Source organism: Carex rostrata, chromosome 1 (genome assembly GCF_964058835.1).
Source record: "Carex rostrata chromosome 1, lpCarRost1.2, whole genome shotgun sequence".
In the NCBI taxonomy this organism is placed as follows: domain Eukaryota; kingdom Viridiplantae; phylum Streptophyta; class Magnoliopsida; order Poales; family Cyperaceae; genus Carex; species Carex rostrata.
Genome location: NC_135918.1, coordinates 14416963 through 14441776, shown reverse-complemented (window position 1 = coordinate 14441776; position 24814 = coordinate 14416963). Strand labels below are relative to the sequence as shown.

The following is a 24814-nucleotide window of genomic DNA, read 5'->3' as shown; positions in this document are numbered from 1 at the left end:
CTGATTTTTGACAAATCTCAAACAGTTCAGGTTGGCAACTATCAACACTCTGTACGAAACTGGTACAACTGTGTCCTGATGACAAGGATTATGAAAAATAAATGTTTTTTTAATCTTTGGACGAGGATTATAAATTTAGATTTTTAAACAAAACTATTAATCTTCTGGAAAGAAGAAAGTTGCTTTTAATTTTTCATAAAATTAGGAATAGATATATTAAAAAAAAAGGTACAATCTAACACTCAGTATATGACAAGTCCAAGCGCCACATAAGATCTACAATCCTATCTGATTTGATCATCTTATTAGTAATTACTGAAAGCCTCATAAGATCACTATGTGGAGCGATTTGGTAGAGATTAAATTAACCACAATAAGTCTCTGCTTTTGTTCTTAACTCATAAGATATCACAACTAAGCAGTACATATATATAATTCTTATTGCTATTCTTATTATTAAATAATGATTATTATTCCATGATAAGTTAAACAACAACCTCATTACATTCTACATCACTGGTACATAATAGAAAGAACATAAGCCATGATGCATCTTCAAAAGGCAACAGATCGACCACCTTCAAAGAAAACCACGATCGATATTTCTCAAGTATGTTAATGATATAATGCAAATGAAAAAGAGTGATAAGACTTGAAACGTACCGAGTGGCATTATAAAGGAAGATTGTTGTGGGTGTACACAATGCCTTCGTCACCATTCACTACTTGCCCGTTTCCTTTCAAAATCCTGCAAATATTTTACCAGAACTTAAAATTTTGAAAGCTCAAAGACAGTAATAACAATAACTTATTTTTACAGTTCTTTATTTTATTTTTAGAGGGAATTTCATATATATCACTAATTCACTATAAACTTTGAAATTAAGTATGTCCCCCTCTAAGTAATATCATAATTACCCTTCTAAGTTTCAAAAACTCACAAATTTACCAATTTTATTGTCTTTTATATTAAAACTCATTTGAAATTTAAAAAATTACCGATTTTATATTTATTAAAAAAATGTAGAATGAAATTCCCCCTTATTTTATGCTGCTTGTTTACAGCACCTTACCTACTATCTAGTATCAACTTGAGTAAAAAAATTTAACGATTTATATGCAAATAAACATCAAAACAGAACATAAATGCAGGAAGAAATGGATTCATATACCATCTTGTTGTTAGAAGCCCCTCAACACCAACCGGGCCCCGTGCATGAATTCTACCTGTACTTATTCCAACCTACACAACCGAGAAATCACCGAAACAAATAACAAAATGAAATATCAAGTAACTCCTGAGTAGAGAATTACAAGGAAATCTGGAAGAAATGTTTTTAATCAGTACCTCTGCACCTAGTCCAAACCGAGCTCCATCAGAGAATCTTGTGCTTGCATTATGGAAGACAGCAGCACTAAGAAGAGAGAGGTAGAGATAGAGAGAGAGAGAGTGTGTTAAGAATCCAAATTTCTGGCCATAAAAACACAGCAATTGATGATTGAGGCTATGGTACTATGCATCACGCATATTGGTCCATACTATGGATCAATATCTCAATTTTCAAAGTCCAAACAGTCAATCTGAACTGTTCAACATGATAGGTAGAAAATTTTACATTTTTTAAAAAAAAATAGTGATTTTCTACCTATCTAAAAATAGTAAAAAATTCTAAAAAAATAAAATTTAATCTGCAAGTACATTTTCATATGGAATTAATGTTGAACGGTTCAGATCGACAATTAAAACTTTGCATAGTACCATAGCCTCACTAGCAATTGGTGCACAATAAAATAATACCTGTCAACTTGTTTGAGGAAGATATCAGCAACCTCATCATCTGAAGTGACTATACAATCCGTATGTGCACTAAAATTGTTAAATACAATTAAAATACATGATAAAAATAAAATGAACAAAACATTTTCATAGTTCTAAGAAACTGCTGTTATTATACCTCCCATAGTGGTGAATATGATCAATAGCAGCATGAACATCATCAACAAATTCAACAGTGCATGCCAGTGAACTATACTCATGATGAAACGACTCTGCCTTTGGAATGCTCAATTCCTTGCTGGCAATGGGTCCCCCAAAAATTGTTACTCCTGTCACACGTTGTCCAAATCTCAATCTTCCAGATATGATATGTACTAGAAGAGTGAGGCCACAGTACTATGCATAGCACATATTGGTCCGTACTACGGATCAATATCTCCATTTTCAAAGTCCAAATAGTCAATTTGAACAGTTCAACATGATTTTCATATGAAAATGTACATGTAGAGCAACTTTTACATTTTTTAGAATGTCTTAACTATTTTGTTAGATAGGTCGAAAATCACTTGATCTAAATATTCTAGAACATTTAAAAGTAATAATATTCTACCTAACTAATAAAATAGTAAAAAAATTCTAAAAAATGTAAAATTTAGTCTGCAAGTATATTTTCATATGAAAATCACATTGAATGGTTCAGATCGACTATTTGGACTTTGAAAACGTAAATATTGATGCTTAGTACAAACCAATCTGCGCTATGCATAGTACCATAGCCTCACTCGTACAGTCGTACTGGAATATAAATTTTACTAAAGTGAAGATCAAAAACCTTTTGTTTCCAGCTCAAAAATAATGTCCTTTATGTCAGCAGATTTTAACAAGCTCTTATGCACAAGCAAAGTTTCCTGAAAAATCAAGTAATTTAAAAAAAAAAAGGATAGGAAGGAAAAAAAAATCTGCAGCAAATATTTTTGAGTAAATGAGGTAACAAGAAAATAGAATCACCATAGCATTGCATGCTGCTGGATAGTCGATTTTTGCATCCAATACAATTTTCTTTGCCATGGTCATGTCAGCTGATTTGTCAATATACACATGACATACGCCATCTGGAGAAAAAGAGTCAAGAATTTTATTTTTCTTTAGTCAATGAATCTCTCTCTCTCTTTGAAGGTTAGGTGGTGAAATGCGCACCAACAATTTGTATTAATTAAATAGAAGTTTACAAACTAGGTGTACATTACAAGCTAATCAAAAGTAAAAAATAAAGCAAGCAAATAACTGTTCTCTAACAGTGCCTGTCCCACTGGTATATATAGTCAATTAATCTCATAGATCAAATTTAAAAACAATAAAAAATCAATCAATTCAGGTACGTTATGATATCCCCGAAACAAAGACACAAGTTTAACTAAAAGTAATCCATAGGAAATTTAGCATCAAAATCTTACCAGCATGTCCTAAAACAGGAATTTTCGTTGATGCCTTGATTTGAGACACAAGCTTATTGCTTCCTCTTGGGATTACAAGATCAATCACATCATCAAGCTACAAAATAAACATTAAAGACACGTTCTAGTTTCGAACTACTTTTAACTAGACAAATTAAGGTGTTTTAGTTTGGAGCCTCACATTTTTATCACAGTTTCGAACTACTTTTAACTAGACAAATTAAGGTGTTTTAGTTTGGAGCCTCACATTTTTATCACAGTTTTTAAAGTCCAAACAGTCGATCTGAACCGCTCAACATGATCGCCATATTAAAATGTGCTTGGAGACCAAATTTTATATTTATTGGAAATTGTTTACTATTTTTTTTAGATAGGTACAAAATCACTGTTTTTGGATCGTCCAAAAACAGTGATTTTGTGCCTATCTAAAAAAATAGTCAAAAGTTTCCAAAAAATACAAAATTTGGTCTCCAGCACATTTTAGTATTGAGATTATGTTGTGTGGTTCGAATTGAATGTTTGGACTTTAAAAATAGAGATGATGATAAAAGGCATGAAAGCAATGGGGCATATTATCCCTACTCAGGAGTTTGTTACACCTTTTAGAGGAAATTAAGCAATGGGGCATTTTAAGGGTAAAGAATTTAACAAAGCAGGTTTGGCTTCATGCAGTGCTGTTTTGATTCTATTGTCTGTGCTCTGCATAAAGTCAAAACTGCTATGTTAAAAAATTTACCCAATTTTAACCGTACTCTTTTTAGTTTGTGACTCCTTCTAGAGGAAATTATTTAATGAAATTTATAAGTACACTTGCTCACCTTCAGCAAATCTGCGATTTCATCTCTTGAGGTCACGAGACCAATGAGTCCTTCCCCAACTGAGGCCGGGATTGCTCCAGTAATAACCTATTTTACCATCTTTTTTACATTAGGCATTTTCTTTTGCTTTTTAAATGACAGCGGTAAAATTAAATTACATCACCTTGTGCAAAATTGCATTGGATCTCATTGCCTCCTTACCTCCTTTCAGAAGTAACCCATTACCACTTCGAATTGCCAAAGATGCAATCTGTGGTTCCAGGAAAAAAAAAATTATCAAAATCGCTAAGCTACACCTAAGGCATCTGGACGGGACTAAGGAATGATATTATACCTGCACTAAGGCATCGGGACGGGACTCAAACACTATAAGAAGAACCCCCAAAGGGCTCGATGTCTTCTCAAGAACCAACTCATCGGCAACCTGGAAAATATTAAAGCAATTTGTGCACTCATCATTTTATTAAAGAAACAATAGTGTTGGTAATGTAGATAGGTGCTTTTTATGAATCACAAACAATCATGAGTGACTGAGTGAGGCTATGGTACTATACATAGTGCATATTGGTCCGTACTATGGATGAATATCTCAATTTTCAAAATTTAAAATAGTCGATCTAAACCATTCAAAATGATCTCCATATGAAAATGTACTTGTAGATCAGATTTTACATTTTTTTATAATTTATTTATTATTTTTTTAAATACGAAGATAATCACTTGATCTAAAGATTCTTAGACCGTTCAAAAGTAGTGATTTTCTACCTATCTAAAAAAAATATAAAATTTGATCTTCAAGTACATTTTCATATAGAGATCATTTTTAACGGTTAGGATTGACTGTTTGGACTTTGAAAATATAGACGTAAAAAAAAACTAATCTGTGCTATGCATAGTACCATATCCTCACTCAACAATCATACTTAATTTATTTTTGTTCCTTTTTCTTACATTTCAGTCAAATAAAGACAACATGAAGAAGGAAAACACCAATCAAATAGTGGTAATTGTCTTGTAGTATAGCAAACAAAAATGAAACTGAGATTGTTTAATACAGAGTATTCTACCAACACTTGAAATGTAAGAACTAACCTCTGTTCTTTTGAGTATTTGGCCTATTGGATCATCCATGTTAGCAAGTACCCGGACCGATTTTGCTAGGCTAGATATCTGTACAGAATGTTGCAAAACACACCAAAATAAACAAAATTTAGTTTGACATAATCAGGCTAGGTCCAATCAGAGTATGAGCACTAAATACACATATCTATACAATATCTCTTCAAAGGAGCATACGACAAAAACTTTGGGTCAAGTCTATATAGATGGGCTATGGTGCTTTGCAAATTAAAGAGGCCGTTTGAAGTCCAAATAGTCGATCTGAACTGTTCAACATAATGTCCATATTAAAATGTACTTGGAGACCAAATTTTACAATTTTTGAAATTTTTTTTACTATTTTTTTAGATAGGTAGAAAAGGCATTGTTTTTCAAAAAATTCTGGACCATAAAAAACCCAGTGGTTTTGTACCTATAAAAAAAAATAGTAAAAAAAATTCAAAAAATGAAAATTTAGTCTCCAAGCAGATTTTCGTATGGAGATCATGTTGGATGGTTCGGATCGACTGTCTGGACTTTGAAATCGCAAAATATAGATGCAAATTAAAACAAAGGCTTTAATTTGCAAAGCACAATAGCCCATCTCAAATTTATATTGATCTTTTTGAAACATGTAATGACAAACATGGAATAATTTACGAGATTACCTTTCCAGGCTTGAGAGTCAACCTAGAGACTAAAGCCTTCTCATACCCAGCTTGTTGTGCAACTGCCACATCAACCTCATTTTCTACTCTAATTTTAGCTTCATTTGCTTCTAATGCATCCGCTACATCAAGTAGTATCTTCTTTCTCTCCTCTGATGATATACTCTATTTATAAACAAAATGCAAATAAGAATATAAGATTTAGGTCTCATCCAACAAAAATAAGAAAAAGATTTAACACATATGGATCGGTAAGAAAAGATTTAATAATGATGGACAAACAACTATCTTAAATTTATTACTGATTCTCTCTATGTATTCAAATATTTCGTTAATTACATATATAACATACAGACAGGCCTTGCAAATAGGTTCAAGTGTCGAAATATATTTAAAATCTCAAACAATTATATTGCAACAGAAATGTACCATATATGTTGTGCATTTTTTGAGCTGATAAAAAAAATTTACTTGTTGTGAGTGAATATAGTGTACATAATTGGTTATGTTTTTACCTGGAGGCGGCGGGAGCAATCTCTTGCCGAAACTGCCATGTCACGGGGACTAATCTCTTTAGTGGACCCCACAATCTCTCTCAGCATGCTTTTTGTTGGGAAGAGAGTTCCAACCTTCTTTCCTTGTAGCACCTTCAGAATACTATCTCTTGTAAAACCACTTCAACAAATAATACCATATCAGCCTCCAAAAGTCTTATTTAATACTACTTGACTAAATTATATTTAACAACAGATAGAACTACAGTGCCATGCAGAAAAATTCAAAATTCATGTTATTTACTGGCATACACGACTCAAGGGGTGTTCGTTGGGTTTGTTATGCTAAAACCGAATTAAAATAGTCAAACCAAAATTTTAGCCGGTTTTCAAAAATATGAACGAACCAACCGAATTAAATTTGTCCACTGAATAACAACCGAACCAAAATAACTAACGTAAATTTTGGTTTGTTTGGCTGAACCGAAATAAGAGAGAAAATTTTAAAAGGTCAAAACTCAATACATACATGTGTACATTTAATAATAATAGAAAAAAAATGAATATAAATATATTAGTTGTTGACATTACACACATTGTTCAATTCCATAAAAATATGTAGATGTTCTAAAATATCCAAACCAAAAATTTTCTTCATTTTAAGTCCAAAAACCTAAGCATGGATTTGACATATAGAGTTCGGTCAGTTTGGTCTTTTCGGTTTTGAAAAATATAAACTGAACTAAATATAAAAAACCAAAGTACTTGAAATAATTCAACCAAAAAACCAAACCATTTAATCCAAAAATATTTGGTTCGATTGAAAACCAGATAAACAGGAACCAATGAACACCCCTATGTGACTCTACTGATACAAAACTAATCCAGTCCTAGATCTGACCGGCAAGTCAACAGTATCTAGTGCTATAACCTTTAGCTGCCAACTGTAGTACAAAATAAAACAGATAGAAGGCATGTTATACACATACCTATTTATTACAACAGGAATTAGTGAGTTATAATAGCAAAGGCAATATATTAGGTTTTGTGAAACCTTTAAATTTAGAGGGGTAAGTACAATATTATAAATTTTAGAGGGAGAAATACGTAATTTCGAGGTTTTTGAGGAGTATACATGAAATTCCCCTTATATTTAACAACAGATTGAACTAGAGTGCTGCACAGAAAAATTCAAAATTGATGTTATTTTACTGGCCATATGTGACTACTGATACCAAACTAATAAGCATTTTATGCAAATCTGATAAAAGGCTCTTTCTGCTATTAATTTCATAAGATTACATCCGTGTGATAACTTTTCACCAGTATACATTGAATGATATTTTTTTTTAGTACTGGATCTGACTGGCAAGTCACCAGTATCTAGTGTTGCAACCCTTTTCAATACAGATGTTATCAATACAGATGTAGTACAAAAAAATAGAATACATACCTAGTTATTACAACAGGAATTTGGGTAGCTGCACAGGCTGCAGCCTTGACTTTGGCTTGCATGCCTCCTCGGCCAACCCTAGATTTGTCTCCAAAAGTGATCGTCTCATCATGCTTTTCTTTTATATAGGTGTGAATGAGTTCTGATTTACTATCGCTAGGTGGGCCATTGTAAAGCCCCTCAACATCACTCAACAATACAAGGAGGTCTGCTTTTAATTCCAAAGCCAATAGTGCCGCTAAACTGTCGTTGTCCCAGAAGATTCCAGAAGAATCCTGAGAACAAAAAATAAGACATAGTTATATCTCTGAAGTACAACTTGGTAACAATATTGTTGGTTGAAAATAAATAAGTGATTGAGTGCAAAGTGAATAGTGCTTGAGAATCGAAGCGTATATATAAGACCTCATAAGGAGCCTTTCTGGTACTAACAGCATCATTCTCATTGAATACTGGTACCACTTTAAGTGACAGTAGGGAATTCACAGTATGGGTGAGTTGATTTCGAAATTCGGGATCCTTGAAATCTTTATCAGTCACAAGAAGTTGGGATGATGCCACATCAAGCTGAAATCAATTTGTATGTTACTAAAACCAGTATGAACAAAAAATTAAAAAAAAAAGATAAAAATCTAAAACCTCAGTAAAATTGATTAGAGAAAGAAAAACTCACCTGACTAAACAAGGCATCATAAAGAGCCATTAGGCCACTCTGCCCAACTGCTGCACATGCCTTCCCATCAAGCTCAACTTGTGGTTTTTGGAGATCAGAAAAACTGAACGGGAAGAAAAAATATATCAAAGGAAGATTACCAATATTAACAAAAAACCAAGAAATTGGAAATAATGGGAGAGTTAATTGTGAGAAATGAACCTGCTGTTGAGAAGTTTTCTATACCGCAAGCGTTGGCGTCCGACACCAACAGCACCTGAACTCACCAAAATAACCTCATACCCTTGAGTGTTCAGTTCTTGAAGCTGCATTTGTACAAAATTAAAATAGAATATAGTTGTAAAATTTTGCACTTAGAGGTAAAGAGAATGAGAGTATCTTTTGACCAATTTAGTATTACCTGCTCAAATAAAGAACCCAATCGACCAACTGCCAATCTCCCATCAGATCTCGTCACAACAGCAGTTCCAATCTGTTAAATTGCGAAAAAAATAGACAAATTGTTTAATTTAAGTTACTGACCTCCTTCAAAAAATTCACTGCTCCGCAGAGAGAAATACGAGAGACCAGAAATGAAAAAAAATATATATATATTTCTGCACACATGAATTCACATGTAAATTGAAGACACTATTTTTTTCCTTTAATTGAGAGAGCGGAAGAGAAACAATAGAATCAGCATTTTTTCTAATAGGAATATATGACAAATATAAACAAAAATAAATTTACAAGAAAATGCACTCGAGACCCACCACTTCAAATGAAAAAAAATAAAAAATTAGACAACACCAAGTAGGCAGTCAGGACAGGTGACCTGTATCATACCAGCCCCTACTTCCTTACCAGTTTACCAGTATCATAAACCATAAACCCTAAACAAAGAGACAAAAAAAAATAAACTAACTTTGACAATGAGGCGCTTAACATCCTTGACAAACGCTCTGCTTGAATCCATTGCCAATTTTTACCACCAACCGCCTAACATAAAAAAGAATAGCACCTGACTTGGAAGTTTGAATTATGCCCTTTCCATCAAAATTCAAAAAAAAAAAAAAGCAAAATTGAATATGTAGAATGTGGAAGGAAGGATAAATGTGTAGTATACTAGATAGATATCTCCAGCATTCGCTCCTATAGTTTGAAATTTTTTACCTTGCTGAGTAGGCGGTGTGAGGGAGAAGAGAAGCACTGGTTACTAGTTGATTGATTGCTCTGCTGATTGCCAGAGCCGATCCGCGAGGCAGCAAGTGAATGGGAGGCGGGGGTTTAGGTCTTAGAGGATTTGGGTTCCGACGGACATGACAAAAGACAAATCCACCGTAGATTAATTACATCAATCAGCGCTCTCGTGACAGTAACAGACACCATTTCGCTTTAGTTCTAATTTTTTAAACCGATAGACTGAATTTCTCTTTCACTGAATGGAGTACAGAGTATGTTGAATGGGCTTGGGACCTACTTTTAGATCCAATGAGCACCATAGCCGTTCGATTTACATAAAATTCGAGCACCCGAATCTTTGGTCATGTAGCGCGAATCGCGAAGTTAATCGGACGGTTATAGTGTCATCGGACCAAAGCTACGTCCAAATTCCATCGGACCTACACTTTTCTCGAAATTTTGAGTTTATATAAGGACCGTCCGATCTGTTATCACACGAATATTAAAGGGTCCCGTGTATTTCCATTCGGCCCGAATTGGTCCAGATTCTTATCGGACGGCTCGGATCTAAACTCAAAATTAGGCTTACTACTGGGTCTAGTTGAAATATAGGTGTTCGCGATTCGTGCCAGATTGAAACGGACGAGTCAGATTTCATTCTACATGGTTGGACTCATGCTAGGCCTCTCTCTCGCATCCGTGAAATAGGCCGATCAAGGCCCAATTTCTCTCCTCTTCCTTCTCTTCCTAGTCCCGGGTTCCAATCAACTCTCTCCTCCAGTCCTCGAAAATTGTTTAGCTTGATCGCTCTTTTCTTTTTCGCCTTGCTCCTCTCCAATGTTATAGATCTCGACTTCTTGTGGCGTCACCGCGTTGCGTTGCAACTCTCCGTCTCTGCTCAAGTTCAGTTCACTAGTGATTTCATACCAATTCAATCAGGTTAGTAATTGGATCGGAATTGTAGTTTTCAAATTATGGTATTGGTAGCAACTTAACAATGGAGTGCTAGATGGTAAATTTAATTTTACCAGCAATAGGGTCACAGGATTCCAATTAAATGAAAAACCAGTAAATCATACCTGAACTGTTTATTTTCAGAATGGAATAGATGGACTGGTATAGTACTTAGATCTAACCTTTACTTAGTTTTGTTCATATAAAGTGTCTCCTTGTTATATTATATCAGTGTTGTAAAAAACGGCCATTTAGACCGATGAATTGGCCAATTAGTCATTGGCAGCAAACAAACCGTCACGGATTTTACCGACTAATCTGCCGATTATTCCCAATTATGGCCAATTATTCACATTTACCACTTGGCGGTACCATGTCCATCCGATGAGCACATACCATTATTTACAACATTGTATTATAGTAACATTTTATTTTGTTATGTTTATGAAGTGAAAATTCTCGACAATCAATCAATCATTTAAGCCAGATGAAGCACATATTTAAAGTAACATCAGTACTTGCTGCAATCTCAGCTATATGGATCGGCCTCCTTCAAACCTCTTTACTTCCTCCTAATTATACTTGGCTGGTCAGATTCAATTCCAACTAGAATTTTGATTTTGATCCTTGATCAAAGAAAGGCTTTTTATATATTTGATATTATTGAACAGCTTCCAATATACCTAGTTGTTGCATTGGGGTGTTATGGTCTTTTCATGGTTGGAATTGGATTGATGTTCTTCCCTACGTGCCCTCAGGAAGCTGTTCTACTACAACAGGTTTTAATTTTTTTTTTTAATTTGAAGAAATTTTAAATGAGTCATTGAAATCAGATTAGATCTGATCCTCTAGTGGTGGACAAACAGCAATTTAGACATTATCAGTTATACCCATTGGTTCGAGTCTGTATCCTCTGAGATATCTCAAATTTTCAGTTTATCTAAAGCCGGACCAAATTATTTTCGGTGCCTATTCGCAATGCAAGGGGCCAGTATTATTGTGCTTTGAGATTCATGCAGAAAGGAACTGAACGGTCCGGATTTTTCCCAGATCATCTCAAACTTTGAGATATCTCAGGGGATGCAATTCATAGAGATGCTGTTTTGTACTGGTACTGGTACAGAATGACTTGTTTTGATACAGTTAGGTTATAAATTGATTACTTATTTAACTAGATTCAGTTTGGAGCTGTGGTTTATTTTGAGCTTGGATTATGTATGCAGGACATAGTGGAGGCGAAGGAATTTTTATCAAAGAATGGGGTTGATGTGGCATCTGATTGAGCTCTACTAATTTCGGGAGAGAAATCAGTAGAATAACTTTGACAACAAAGAGAGTGATGACCTTTTTTACGAGTTTTAACCTTTTTTTTATTCTTCTATTTTATATGTTGTATTTTTTTACTTTGAAATTTTTTGTTGGGACTCGAATATGTTTTTCTCTGTTGTTGTAAAATATATGAGTGATTAAAATGAACTAATATCTTCATTCTGACCATTGTTAAAAAAAAAACAAAAAATCTAGTTCAAAAGAACCGGAAAATAAATAGATATTAGTTAGTATTTTAAGTTCTCTTCAGCAAAATTGTAAAGACATTTGAGTCAGTATTCTGGTACGATTTTTTATAATATTTTTAAAAAGAAACATATGGAGTTCGTACAGTGGGAGCAGTGAATTCTTCCTTGATAGATCGTGCAACAAAACCAATTATTCTCATTTAATTTGTTTCTCTAGTGATTATATATGATGATTTATTAACAACGAGTGATTACACAATAGATGAAAAAAGAACACCATAACATAAAATTAAATCTTTCTTTCTATTTTTCTTTGCTTGAGTACCACTTCCTATAGTTTACATGTGAACTTGTCAATCCTTTGAAACCATGATCACTAACATTGAAATCCTAAAAAAAAGTGAAAAAAGAGAATGATACAATATGCTTTAAATATTGAACTTTGAATCATCCCAAAATTGAAAAAACATGAAATTGGTAATTATTTTGAAAAATCTGACGAGGTAGATGGGAAATGCTTTGCATCATCGGATTTAGGCTTATCGGTTTCTCTTTGAGCGATTTGATCATAGGATTCAATTTGTGCTTCTTCATCTGGTATCGATTTTTCATCATTATCCACCGCCACTTGTGCTCGCCGCTCATCCTTATCAGTACTCCTGCATTGAATCAAAAGAATAAATTTGTTAATTTTTCTAATGAACACACTCCCCCCTCCCTCCCAAAAAAAAATGAGAGAAGGGAAAAAAGAACTCCAACTCAGAAAAGAAAGAACAAAAGAATCCACAGAAGGGATTAAAGAAGGAAAAAAGAAATTGCATTTATGCAATGACACAATGATAAATTAATATATAAATATGTTGAAAACTTGAAATAGTACACATACCAGGAATAAATAGCAAGGCCCACTGCTACACCAGCAAAAGCTATGAAGTAGATATAGTCAACCTGTACAGTAAGAATACAAAAGAAACCAAATTAGCCTAACTTTTTTTTTTTTTGAGAAATGAAAAAAAAATGTTTTACAGGACTTATTTGGTAGTAGAGATAACCTTTTCGTTATAAGCAAAGATCCTGATCAAAACGGCCCACATGTCAGAGGTTAGAAGTGAGAGGTTCAGAACGGTTGCACCAACAATCTGCAGCATTAAGCCGAAATCAAGTGATTAATTGCTTTAATAAACTTAAAAATAAATAAATTATGGTGGCATAGAACCTTTACCAGTGAGATTGCATATGGGACGGTATAATCAATTAACCACAATTGGTGACATTAAACTGCCACTGATAAACCCTAATTTTCTGCGTACCTTGAGTATGTACGGAACTGTAGAGTAGAATACGAACATAGCCAATGAAAAGCCGAAAAATGGAAATGCCTACAATATTAGAATAACAAAATCACACATTAAACATCATAGACCAAATAAAATCTTCGTTGATATCATATACAATTTTTTTTTAAAATTTTAGAGAGAGAGAGAGTGCATACAGCACCAGCAGTCCAATGAACGTCTCGGAGCGCATCACGCTCTATGATGCTTCTGTAGATGTATGTTAAGAAAGCCAACAAAATAATATACAAATGATAATTTTAACTGATTGAAAGGTCAATTTATGAAATTTTTGTTCTAACCTCCTGTTAGAACTAAATTGGCATTTTATATGGTTAAAACTAATCTGTTACAAACCCCAACTTGTTTGGCACTAAAGGCTTGGGTGTTGTAATTGCAAAACTAATCTGTTACAAACAATTTACTATAGAAAAAGGATACATTTGGACAGCACTGATGATCGCTCCAAACACACCAAGCATAGCCATTACTTCAGTTCTGTCGCCCTTTTTAACCAAGTACTCCTGTATTTTTCAAAAAAAAAAATGAGTACAATATACTTTCAGTGGTCAACATTTTTATATAATAAACAGAAAAAACTCTGTTAATCCTCCAATTTGAGTATCCAGTTCTGCATGCTTCTAATATTAGAGTAGGGTTAAAATGTCCCGTTGGTTTTGTGCCTCAATCTTGCAGTCTTGCCCCGCATTCTTATCACTGTTTTCAAAGTCCAAATAGTGGATCTGAACAGTTCAACATGATCTATATATTAAAATGTGCTTGGATATCAAATTTTATATTTTTTAGAATTTTTTTACTAATATTTTAGACGGGTACAAAATCACTGGTTTTGATTGTCCAAAATCTTGTGAAAAACAGTGATTTGTACTTCTCTAAGGAAATAGTATAAAATTTCCAAAAAATATAAATTTGGTGTCCAAGCACATTTTAATATGGAGATGTTTACCAGTTCGGATCGACTGTTTTGATTTTGAAAACAGAGATAAAGATGTGGGGGCATTTTAACCCTACTAATATTATAATGTAATAAAGCAAGCTTTATGTAATTTATGATAAGCTATCAGAACAAAAGAAAAAACTGAATAAAAAAAACTAATAATCAGTAGGAAAAACTAATAATCGTTTCTCTTAAGCATACTGTTACAAGCTCTGGTAGCATTATAAATACCTCGCCGACATTGCTGTTGACAACAAAATATATTTCACTGACATTAATATTGGCAACAAAATGTACCTCACCGACATTACTGCACGCATAAAGAGTGGCCCCCGCAAGCACAAGCATGTCGCCTTTCAAAGGGTTAGGTCCTTCTGAACTTCGTTGAAAAGATAGAAAAAGAAAGAAAAAAAGGAGTTTTAAGTACACTTTTAGATATAATTAATAATTTCCTGGGTAAATTTTATTTTGTTTAAAGAAAAATATTCCAAGTAAAACTGCTTGTGTATAGGTGTTCTTTGTCAAAAAAAAATTTTGAACATTTATTAACCGCAATTAAATTGAAAGTAGAAAGGTATTTATTACTTGCACGGTCTTCGGCATGGACATCAGAGAAGACATCCAATACAACACCCGCCACACAAATGGCCACACCAATAAATTTCTTGATGCCATATTGTGTTCTCAGGAAAACCCATGTGAGAAGCATCACACAAGGAATAGCCCAACAATCCAAAAGCATCACACTTGTCAGAGATGTGTATTGATATGCTTTCACAACTAACATTTCCACACAAAAATAATTAAAAAGAAATATATTTCAATTATGGTAATAAGAAAAATAATTAAAAAGGGAATTAATTTATTTTAAGGTTTGCACTTACCGAGATAATTTGCCTCTACATCAATAATACCAAGAAGTAGATAGTAGTACCATGGCATCTGTATACATATATAAAAATAAAAAATAATAAGGCTGTTAACTGTAAACATGTCAGGTAGGTTTACCAGTATAAACCCTATTTATTATTAGCTTCTCAACATGTCAGAATAAAAAAGTGAATTCATTCCTTTTGATCATAGCTGTTTTGTGATAAAATATGCTAAACATGCACTTAGAAAGGTTGAAAGCTAAATTTAGAAAAAGTAGGCCAAATAGAGAAGCAAAATCGAATAAACAAAGAAGAGCCGTACCCATTCATGATTTGGTTGGTACACTACATAGATTAAACAACACTATAGTTGCTTAATTAAAAAAATGATAAAAGAATATTAAGGTTTATGATTATAAAGAGTTTTTTCTGGACCAGACAACACATGTATAGAATCAAAAGTTTTTGTTCTTTTTATAGTTGAAAAGGAAATGGAATAAAGTTTTAAAATAAGTTAAAAATAACCCAAAATTAATAACCGACCAACACTAATAATTAATTCATTACAAGGGAAAATTCTTGTACCTTAAGCCATTTTTTTCTTCGAATAACAAATATGCCATAAACAATTGCCAGAAGCACATAATTGAGGAATGACTGAGAAGTAGGGATATTAATACCTGACAAATAAATAGAAAAATTAGTAAAAAGAAAACTAAATAATAAATTAGACACCTCAAACTAGCAAGCTTCTTGCTCTGAATATTTACTGGAATTCTATAGGCAACATAAAATAATTCAAAATTAATAACTGGTGGAACCAGAAATTTTAATTTCTAATTGAACTGTTAATAGAATTGAATAAAATAGTGAAAAAAATATTGAAATTCATAGACAACTTGGGTAAATATTATAACAGAACAGTTTTGGCTTCATGCAGCGCACCAACCTTATGCAACTTGTTATGATTCTATAGTCAGTGTCTTGCATGAAGCTAAAACTGCTCTGTTAAGACCTTATGAACTCTGTTATGATTCTAGGAATTGTGACTTAAATTGGATTGAAAATGTGCAAACCTCTCCGTGCAAGATCAGAGGAGGAGAAACCAGTAGAGGTGATAAGAAGCGACACGAATTGCCCCAAAATTAAACCAACTAGCATCCATCTCTCCTTCAAGAACCTCTCTATCCTTGTCGCTCTTCCCTCTCCCACCAACCCAATCAGCCATTTCTCTGCCATCTCTCCACCTCCTTTTCTCTCTCTCTCTCTATAGTTTGAATAACTTATTTCAAGGAATTCTTTTTGGAGCTCCACTTGCTTATATATATATAGGGAGAGTAGTATTCTGTGCGGAGCTTTTAATCTGGTCCGTTCGTTTTGATCGGACGGATCAGATCAAAGGGACCGCAAATTTTGAGATCTAATCTGGTCCGTCCGATCAAAACGAACGGATCAGATTAAAAGCTCCGCAGAGGATAGCGTTCTATATCCTATATATATATATAGGTAGGTTAAGGGAAGGGAGGTCGGTGCTTGAAGTACCTCAAATTTTGAGTTTAGATCGGTACCGTCCGATGTACATCAATATTGATGCGAAATGGGATTGGACGGTCCCTATCCAAAATTAAAATTTGAGTTAACTTGGGAGATGTGAATTCAGAGGTGTGATCATTACTAGGCGACGATCGGACGGCTGTGATGAGAGATTGACTTTGGGACCTCAAAATTAGTGACATCATTTTGTTGTAGACTTTTTTTTGAGGTAAATTTTTTTTTTGTTGTAGACTTGGAGTCAGGCTCGATGCGGTTTGCTTTTGTGTTGGGTCTCCAGTTCTTTCGAGTTGGATCCTCTCCAGTTTCCAATTTTAAAAGAGTAGTGTTATTCTGAGGGCTCATTTTTTCAAATATTGAGTGCAAATTGTATTTTTTTATCATGATATCACATTTGCCTCTAATAATGCTTTTTTTATTTTATTTTTGTCTTTGTTCTAAAATTAATTTTTTTTGTAAACTATTTAATATAATGAATGGAAAAGCTGTCTGATTTTGGCCTTTTTTTTAAATAAATAAATAAATAAAATTTAAAAAATTCCATCTACAAATTTAGTTTTCTAATTTAAACAATGCTTGATTTTTTTTTAAAATATATCAAATAGATGTATTTTTGAAAATACTTCATATTTGTTAACATGATGTGTTACAATTTGTTTGTATGGAAGTTTTTGACAAAGTGTTACCAATTTATTTATTTCCAAAATAAGATGCCTAAATCAAACAACTATTTTATTCATCTTATTAACTTACAAGAATAATTAAGTTTAGAACAAAGAAAAAAATAAGAAAGTATTAAATAGGGGCAAATATATGTGGTATAATGGTAAAAAAAATATTATAGTGCGCTCAATATTTGAAAGTGAGCTCTTAAAATAGCGCTACCCATTTTATAATAGTTTGGCATAGTATTTGCAAGAATAGAATGAATTGTTATGTATTATATAAACAATTTCAAATTAACAAATGATGAAGAATAAAGAGAGATGCAGCAATCGCACTTTTACGAGGGGGTGGTTAAAAATAAAACCTTATAAGATTAAGGCCTTTTATGTAGGTTTTACATCACAACAAAATTCTATCAAAGGAAGTACATGTTTGTTTTGTGATTGCGATGAAAAAATGAACATTTATTCCTGAAATACCCTCATATTAGAAAAATATGGTTATATCTCCATTGTTATATTAAGCATGTAGATATGCTAATATGTCTACACCTTTATTTAAAAGATAAAATTTATGATTGAATATCAGTCCTCTGATCAAATATTATTATTTTATGTATTTTTTTTTTTAAATTTACGTGTAGAAGTCTAAATTTAGTTAGACACGTACTCGCCACATGCCTCCACATGCAAATTGTATCATCTTTCTGATTGACTCTGATTTCTTTCTATTTTTAAAATGTCATTTAAGGAATTTTTGAATTGATTGATTGATTGGTCATGTCTTCATTTATTTCTATTTTTATATCATTTAAATGAATGTTATTTGTCATTTAATATGTTATATAACATCTCATTTAAATGTTATTTACGTGTATATGTCATTTAAAAAATGTTATTTATCATTTAGTCTATTTTTTTTATTAAAATATGTTATTTTGTATGAGATTTTTTTATTATCTTATAATATCTTTCCGTTGCAACGAATATGTACGTGTACGATACTAGTAATTGATTATGTTTTTTTCTTGAAAAGAATGAAAAACATGCCTCTCTGATGGTTGTAAGTGATGTTTGTTGGGTATATACTGTTGGGTTTTGGGGAACGGTTCAAACCCATTTAATTAGCTTAAGCTGCGGAAAGAGTAAAACAAAAATATTTTACATCTAACTTAAGCTACGGATTAAATGAATCAAGAAGATTCGTTTAATCCTATTTACAGATCTACTCCATAATTGATTTTCTAAAGCATTAAATCTATTTACAAATTAAATAGATTAATATAACAATTTATACCTTGATTCCAAATCTCAGTTGGAATGCAGACCGAGCGAGTAGAGCCTCACCAGGGATGGAATCGACTCGCAGTATCACACGTGTGATACCTCTATTGGTTATCCACCAGGACTAACCGGAGAGTGATTTACTTCTTCTGCCAGAAATACCGTAAACCGCGGAATTCTGCAGAAACACTATTCACCGAGAAAATGATGAAATAAATATATTTGTGTCCCGAAGTAACTCGGTTTTGCTTAAAAGCTAAACCGCAGGATTACACAAAATATATTATTTCCTAATCTCGAAATAACCGAAATCAAGGAAGAGAGAAAAACCGATTAACGAAGTAATCAGATTAGCACGTGAATTAGTAAGTCTTTCTCTCTACCCCTACCCCTCTATTTATAGAGTTTTGAGGAGGTTCGCAAAAGACCGAAATACCCCTCAAAACAAATCTATTTACCAAAAGCCCTTGACACCTCATCCTTTTATCATGTGAAATGACCAAAATACCCTTGCCACCTCACATGACACATGTCAACACATGGGAAGTCGACACCAAGGGAAAAAGACCATTTTGCCCTTGGCCCATTAAGGCATGAATAGTGTTGGGCTTTGATTTTGGGCTTTGACTTTAGGCCTTTAATTTTAATTAAGGCTTTGATTATTTTGGGCTTTTAAATCCATAATTCAAACCCATAATTAACAATTAAAATTCCAAATCATATATATATAATTGTCATGTACAATTATATTTCTTTTCGGTTATTGTTCGGTAACTTTTATACAACGTAACGTGTACGTTTATAAATTAACCATTGTTTCTGCTTGTCATTCTAAATGACATTTATAATTTAATTATATCACGTATAATTAATTATAACCATCTTAATATTAATTATAATCAATTTATAATTAATCAGTAAGATTCTCCGAGTAGCTCCTATATGGTGTGACCCAATAGGATCTGTGTTATGTTGGTAAACAGAGTTAAAACTGTTTTAACTTCTGTTAGTCATGGGTGGCATCTGGCAACACATCATGACCATCCAATTACACAGATGATGCTGTACTGTACAATATCACGATCCAGTAAACAATTTACTTGTGTCAGTTCTTCTGTCTCATAGCTATCAGATCAGTTTTAAGGTAGATATGTGTCATCCTTGTTAACTGTATCTTTTCTTGATCTTGAGTAGATTATCAAATATAATTACTCTTGTAATTATACTGCATGCAGATAATCTAACTCTACCAAGGGGCCCAGTGATGCTATAGCTCGTATAGAGATACGAGGGACAAGTAGTATTCTTGGTAGACTATCACTTCCTCAGCTAAGTTATACATATGGAAATGCTACCGTTATGGCTGCTTTTTACGGACAGCGTTAGATAACACTCACTCATATATATTTCTTAGTGAGAACGATAAATACCTCATACTGTAGAACTTTGACACTGAATGAAAACATAAATGACACGAACACAATTCTATTTAATGTTTCATTCGGGGTCTGTCAAATACCATGTTCCTAGAACATGTATCTATGTGATTAAAATGACATCTCGTGTCAGGTGGTTTGTAAAACTTAACCATCTTTTAATCAACATACTAACCTTATAGCGGTAATTAGTGTTCCTGCTAATTACCTTGGTCAGTGACCTTTTAAGAGTATATATTATCTATATTATGGAGTTTCACAATTTCAGTCATGAACTCGAAATGATCCATAAATACAATAATACTCAAGGCAACAAAATGATATATAAATAAACATTCAATTCATGAACAAAGCTTTATGATTAACTTATCGTATTATTGACTTCTATATTATTACAAACTAACATATACAGGAATAGAAATGATGCTTGTTTTCATCATAGACAACCTAAAACAGTGAGAAATCTAGTGACACTCAATTGCTTTCTATGTTTTATTGGTCAGGGATTGTGGATGAAAATATCAAAATTCTGTTGGCTTATTGGATGCTTATAGATATGAATGAGATTCCAATAAAAGAAGTGGGCCCCGCTTTGGAATTACATATGGCATATGATTGGTATCAACAAGTAGGGAAGTTGATGATTGAATAAATTATGTGTAGCAGTTAATTGTTATTTCATTGTTTTATGAGGACAAAATTGTAATAAATGAAGTGTGTAACTGTGTATCTAGCATTGTTAGCTGATACAATTAGAGGGTAAGACTTTAATTTTAATTTTTTTTATAAGATTTTTCTTTAAAATTTTGCTTTTATATTTCCAATAATAGACAAATTAGGGTAACAGGGAACCAGAGCTTGGGCTGGAATGGAGAGGAGGGGTTGTAAAACAATTTAAAATGGTGTGATTGGGAATGTTTTGCTTTCTACAATTAAATAATATTTTTGTACACATAATCATACCTGTATATTATATAAAATTTAAGTCTAAGGAGTAAGGAGTGCACTCTTTTGGCCTGGGAAAGCTATATTTTCAAACAGTAGAGTCAGCTCTTCTGTGTGGCTTTTCTGGTGTAACGGGTCATTGCATATTTGTCAAGTTCATCATATAAAATGATTAAAAATATTAATAAAACATTGTCTGCATTGATGGTCAACCAAAAAGTGCTCATAAGGAAACTATGTCATGTAAATTCATATAGAAAGAAAAAAAATACTTTTTAAAACAAAAATATGTAGTTGAGGATAATTATTTAGTATATCTATATAGATTGCATTAATTCAATGCATAATATATATATTAAAATAGAAATAGTGAAATTTGTTGCATTAATTAGTACCTTAATTCTATATTGTTATATTATTTTAAATCTATTTTATTAATATGCAATATTATGAATACAGCATAAATTCTTCCAAAAATAATAGCAAATTCAAGGCATGGCATGCAATTGTTATTCATGATAATGACCCGCCACACAATTGTATACAAAGGTCAAGATGTGGCAGAATGTGACTTCACTTTCGTGCAAAAAGAAATGAGTGGTGAATGGATGGATGGGAGGAAAAGGTTGTGGGCTCCAAAGCAAAGTAACTATCTGCTTATTTCAATCAAAAATAAAAACTATCTGCTTATTTGTTGTCATTATCAGATTGAGACATTGGAAAGGGAATATCTTTGACCTCTTTAAAAAAATAATTCAAATATCAACCCTTAATTTGCTAGAAAAAGAAGAAGAACATGATCAAAAGCAACACCTTTTTATATTAATTCTTTCTAAGCAGAAAACATAGAATCTGGATTAAATTATAGGCTGTCCATATATTCCTTATCATTGCTTTTTTTTAATCATTTGACCTGATGCTAAATTAATTTGAAAATTAAAATTTTTATATCTACGTATGTAAACACATTATTTATTATTTGTGATGTAAATCAGTTTGAAATGTAGGCGGACATTTTCAACAATTATATATAATTTCATTTCAACTTCGTTTTAAAAAAAAAAATCAACACAAAATAATTTATTTGTAGTTGGATTACATGTTAAGGGCCTTAATGCAAAAGAGTAATTACATAAACTTTAGGTGCCTTCTAGAACAATAATTTTCCTTTGACACCTGAAAAACTTGTAAATTTAATCTCATGCATAATTTCTGTTATTTTTAACAAAATTCTATATATAGTTTGTCCTTCTATTAATGAAACAATGTTTAATTGAAGCAATTAATAGCTATGTATCATTCTAAAATATATCTTTTCGATTATTATTTTTTAATTAAATTGGTGGTTTCATTAATCCTAGACTTACATATATACTAGTGAATGCGGTGGCTGAGGATGTGGCTGCTGAAATGATCAAGGAGCAGGATTGTTCATCCATGTTATTGTGATCTAGATTACTTTCTTAATTTAATTTTAACAATAACAAAAAGCTACTAAAATAAGAAGAAAATAATATAACATAAAGAATTACTAGGGATGATGCTAGCTCCCCTCATATGCATGCAAATTATCTTAATGTGATGAACAAAGAAGTTTATTCCTCATTTAAGGAGTCAAATATGAATAAACTATGATGGATAAGTTGAAATAAGGTATGACTAATGGAGGAATAAGTTAACCCACATAGAGAGGTGGATTAACTTATTTTATGTTATTGTTGTTGTTAACAATTTATTTTTATATTATTTCAAATAATATCTCATGTAACAATGTCAGTAGCACTAGAAAACTCTAAATTATAAAACAACAACAACAACAATAACGACAAATATAATGATAATAATGATGATGTTGTTTGATTAAAACAACAACAACGACAAACTCTAATTAAGTTAAATACATTGTGGATCTACATTGTGGATTATACGTTGAAAATATAAAAAATTAGGTTATGTCCAATGTGATCTACGTTGTTGATGTCGCTTGATTTACATTACGAAAAACCATAATATCTATAATTTTTTTATTTTAAATTATATAGTTGTAATTAAAAAAGCCAGCTAATTGTTATCAAATACGTTAGACGAAAAATGAACCAAATAACAAGAAATTTTCACCGGCCACAAAAATACACCATATTGATTAAATTGTCACCTTAAATAAAACAATATACAATCCAACATTTATTTGAATCCATGACTTTAATATATAACAAGCTCTAGTCAAACGATTATTTTTTAAAACCGACTTCAAATTAACCACAACCAAATAAAAATAACTTAAATCATTTTACCTTGAAGCAAGCAGCTTATTCCACCTTCTTTACAGGATATGAATCTGCTGCTTTTCCGATCCTAACCATTCAAAATTTTCTATTCACGTATCTCTATAAAAAGACTTTTTTATGCACAAATCTCAACAAATTTGAATGGTTAAAATCCGAAAAGCAGTAGAGTTCATTCCTTCTTTGCAAACCAAACAACAACAACACACCGACACACATATATATAGTTCCGTCCCTAATAAAATAATTATTAGGGATCAATTTTTACAGTTGCTTCATTTGTAATTTGTTTCTCCAGGTCCTTGATTGCTTCATTCATCGACTCTTGAACTCCGTTAGGATCAGTTACGATCGCGTTCGAGAACTCAAGAGTACCATCAATGGCGATTTGTACTTGCTCATTAACGGTTTCCTCTACTGTATCCATCTGATGTGTTGAAATAAAAAATAAAAAAAACATGTAAATGATTAAGGACAGATTTTTACATGTTTAAATGATTTCAATAAGTAAAAGGAAAGATATTTAAATTAAATCTAGCTAGTGACATGACATGCATGCATGTCCTGATATATCATCTGAAGGTTATACTTCTAAAAATATATTGCGCACTATTTAGTGATATAATGACACTATATGAGCATAACACTGGTTTTTAACCGTTTTGTTATGACATGATAAATGCTATTTAAATCTTTGATTTCTGTAATCTAAAAGCCGTATGGGAGCAAGATAATGGTTCGGATCGACAATTTAAACTTTGAAAATGAAGATATAAATTATGAGGTATGATGAGGCATGAAGTATTGGACCCTCCCCACCCCCACTCTCTCTCTATATATATGAACAATTATATTACTCCCTCCATTCCATCCCCCCACTCTCTCTCTCTCCAAATTATTTTTATCTCATTTCAATCTCGTTCACATATTTCACGATCTATGAGAAATTTTGCGAATCTAAAATCACGAACATTTTCTACGTAATTTTCTCTTTCAAATGAGAACCATGATGACATACTTTCGGACAAGTCGTTACAGAAATATTTATCTCTCATCGTGCAAGTATTTATACCTATACAGACATATGAAAGTATTACTATCAATTATTATAAGTATTTATACTGATATATGAAAGTATTAATATCAAATATTATAAGTATTTATATTGATATATGAAAGTATTAATATCATGTATTATAAATATTTATACTGACATATGAAAGTATTAATATCAAGTATTATAAGTATTATATGCAAAAAAATACTTTCAAATATAGATATAAATACTTGCACGATGAGGGATAAATACTTCTGTAACGACTTGTCCGAAAGTATGTCATCATGGATCTCATTTGAAAGAGAAAATTACGTAGAAAACGTTCGTGGTTTTAGATTCGCAAAATTTCTCATAGATCGT

At 32.3% G+C, this 24814-nt stretch overlaps 3 protein-coding genes across 7 annotated transcripts; 1 reads left to right on the top strand and 2 right to left on the bottom strand.

Annotated features, from left to right (window-relative positions):
• Window positions 1–430: 430 nt before the first annotated feature.
• LOC144560070 (delta-1-pyrroline-5-carboxylate synthase 1-like) lies at window positions 431–9761 on the bottom strand. Of its 4 annotated transcripts, none has more exons than XM_078309239.1 (22): window positions 9588–9761; window positions 9340–9435; window positions 8836–8907; window positions 8637–8740; window positions 8436–8538; window positions 8168–8329; window positions 7763–8037; window positions 6331–6490; window positions 5816–5980; window positions 5142–5219; window positions 4384–4473; window positions 4213–4299; window positions 4050–4136; window positions 3232–3328; window positions 2786–2889; window positions 2610–2685; window positions 1956–2106; window positions 1799–1867; window positions 1349–1415; window positions 1173–1243; window positions 664–748; window positions 431–578 (listed from the first exon to the last, which is right to left on the bottom strand). In XM_078309239.1, the coding sequence occupies exons 2-21, from the start codon at window positions 9388–9390 to the stop codon at window positions 673–675; spliced, it is 2145 nt and encodes a 714-aa protein (XP_078165365.1). In that variant the 5' UTR covers window positions 9391–9435; window positions 9588–9761; the 3' UTR covers window positions 431–578; window positions 664–672. The 4 variants fall into 4 exon arrangements, with proteins under 4 accessions (XP_078165365.1, XP_078165370.1, XP_078165352.1 ...); XM_078309244.1 differs by having other exon boundaries at window positions 9340–9413; window positions 9588–9726; XM_078309226.1 differs by having other exon boundaries at window positions 431–748.
• A 628-nt stretch (window positions 9762–10389) lies between these two features.
• DPMS3 (dolichol-phosphate mannosyltransferase-like protein) lies at window positions 10390–12026 on the top strand. The gene is made up of 4 exons (XM_078309213.1): window positions 10390–10535; window positions 11001–11139; window positions 11222–11329; window positions 11774–12026. Exons 2-4 carry the CDS (start codon window positions 11038–11040, stop codon window positions 11831–11833), a joined length of 270 nt encoding a protein of 89 aa, XP_078165339.1. The 5' UTR covers window positions 10390–10535; window positions 11001–11037; the 3' UTR covers window positions 11834–12026.
• A 333-nt stretch (window positions 12027–12359) lies between these two features.
• LOC144560038 (uncharacterized) lies at window positions 12360–16529 on the bottom strand. 2 transcript variants are annotated; one of them, XM_078309205.1, is made up of 11 exons: window positions 16308–16529; window positions 15817–15911; window positions 15244–15301; window positions 14945–15139; window positions 14657–14733; window positions 13843–13925; window positions 13560–13611; window positions 13378–13446; window positions 13120–13206; window positions 12954–13015; window positions 12360–12726 (listed from the first exon to the last, which is right to left on the bottom strand). In XM_078309205.1, the coding sequence occupies exons 1-11, from the start codon at window positions 16468–16470 to the stop codon at window positions 12549–12551; spliced, it is 1119 nt and encodes a 372-aa protein (XP_078165331.1). In that variant the 5' UTR covers window positions 16471–16529; the 3' UTR covers window positions 12360–12548. The 2 variants fall into 2 exon arrangements, with proteins under 2 accessions (XP_078165331.1, XP_078165332.1); XM_078309206.1 differs by lacking the exon at window positions 15817–15911 and having other exon boundaries at window positions 16308–16447.
• Between the last annotated feature and the right edge of the window lie 8285 nt (window positions 16530–24814).

What these genes read in the sequence shown, in the direction of transcription:
- LOC144560070 (XM_078309226.1), bottom strand. Translation starts at nt 9,390, where the DNA reads ATGGATTCAAGCAGAGCGTTTGTCAAGGATGTTAAGCGCCTCATTGTC. An exon ending in GTCCCGATGCCTTAGTGCAG is followed by an intron (nt 4,300 to 4,383) that starts GTATAATATCAT and finishes CTGGAACCACAG; the next exon opens with ATTGCATCTTTGGCAATTCG. An exon ending in TCCTGTTTTAGGACATGCTG is followed by an intron (nt 2,890 to 3,231) that starts GTAAGATTTTGA and finishes CTTTTTCTCCAG; the next exon opens with ATGGCGTATGTCATGTGTAT.
- DPMS3 (XM_078309213.1), top strand. Translation starts at nt 11,038, where the DNA reads ATGAAGCACATATTTAAAGTAACATCAGTACTTGCTGCAATCTCAGCT. An exon ending in CTCCTAATTATACTTGGCTG is followed by an intron (nt 11,140 to 11,221) that starts GTCAGATTCAAT and finishes ATTATTGAACAG; the next exon opens with CTTCCAATATACCTAGTTGT. An exon ending in AAGCTGTTCTACTACAACAG is followed by an intron (nt 11,330 to 11,773) that starts GTTTTAATTTTT and finishes TTATGTATGCAG; the next exon opens with GACATAGTGGAGGCGAAGGA.
- LOC144560038 (XM_078309205.1), bottom strand. Translation starts at nt 16,470, where the DNA reads ATGGCAGAGAAATGGCTGATTGGGTTGGTGGGAGAGGGAAGAGCGACA. An exon ending in GAAGAAAAAAATGGCTTAAG is followed by an intron (nt 15,302 to 15,816) that starts GTACAAGAATTT and finishes ATATGTATACAG; the next exon opens with ATGCCATGGTACTACTATCT. An exon ending in CGTGCAGTAATGTCGGTGAG is followed by an intron (nt 13,926 to 14,656) that starts GTACATTTTGTT and finishes TGAAAAATACAG; the next exon opens with GAGTACTTGGTTAAAAAGGG.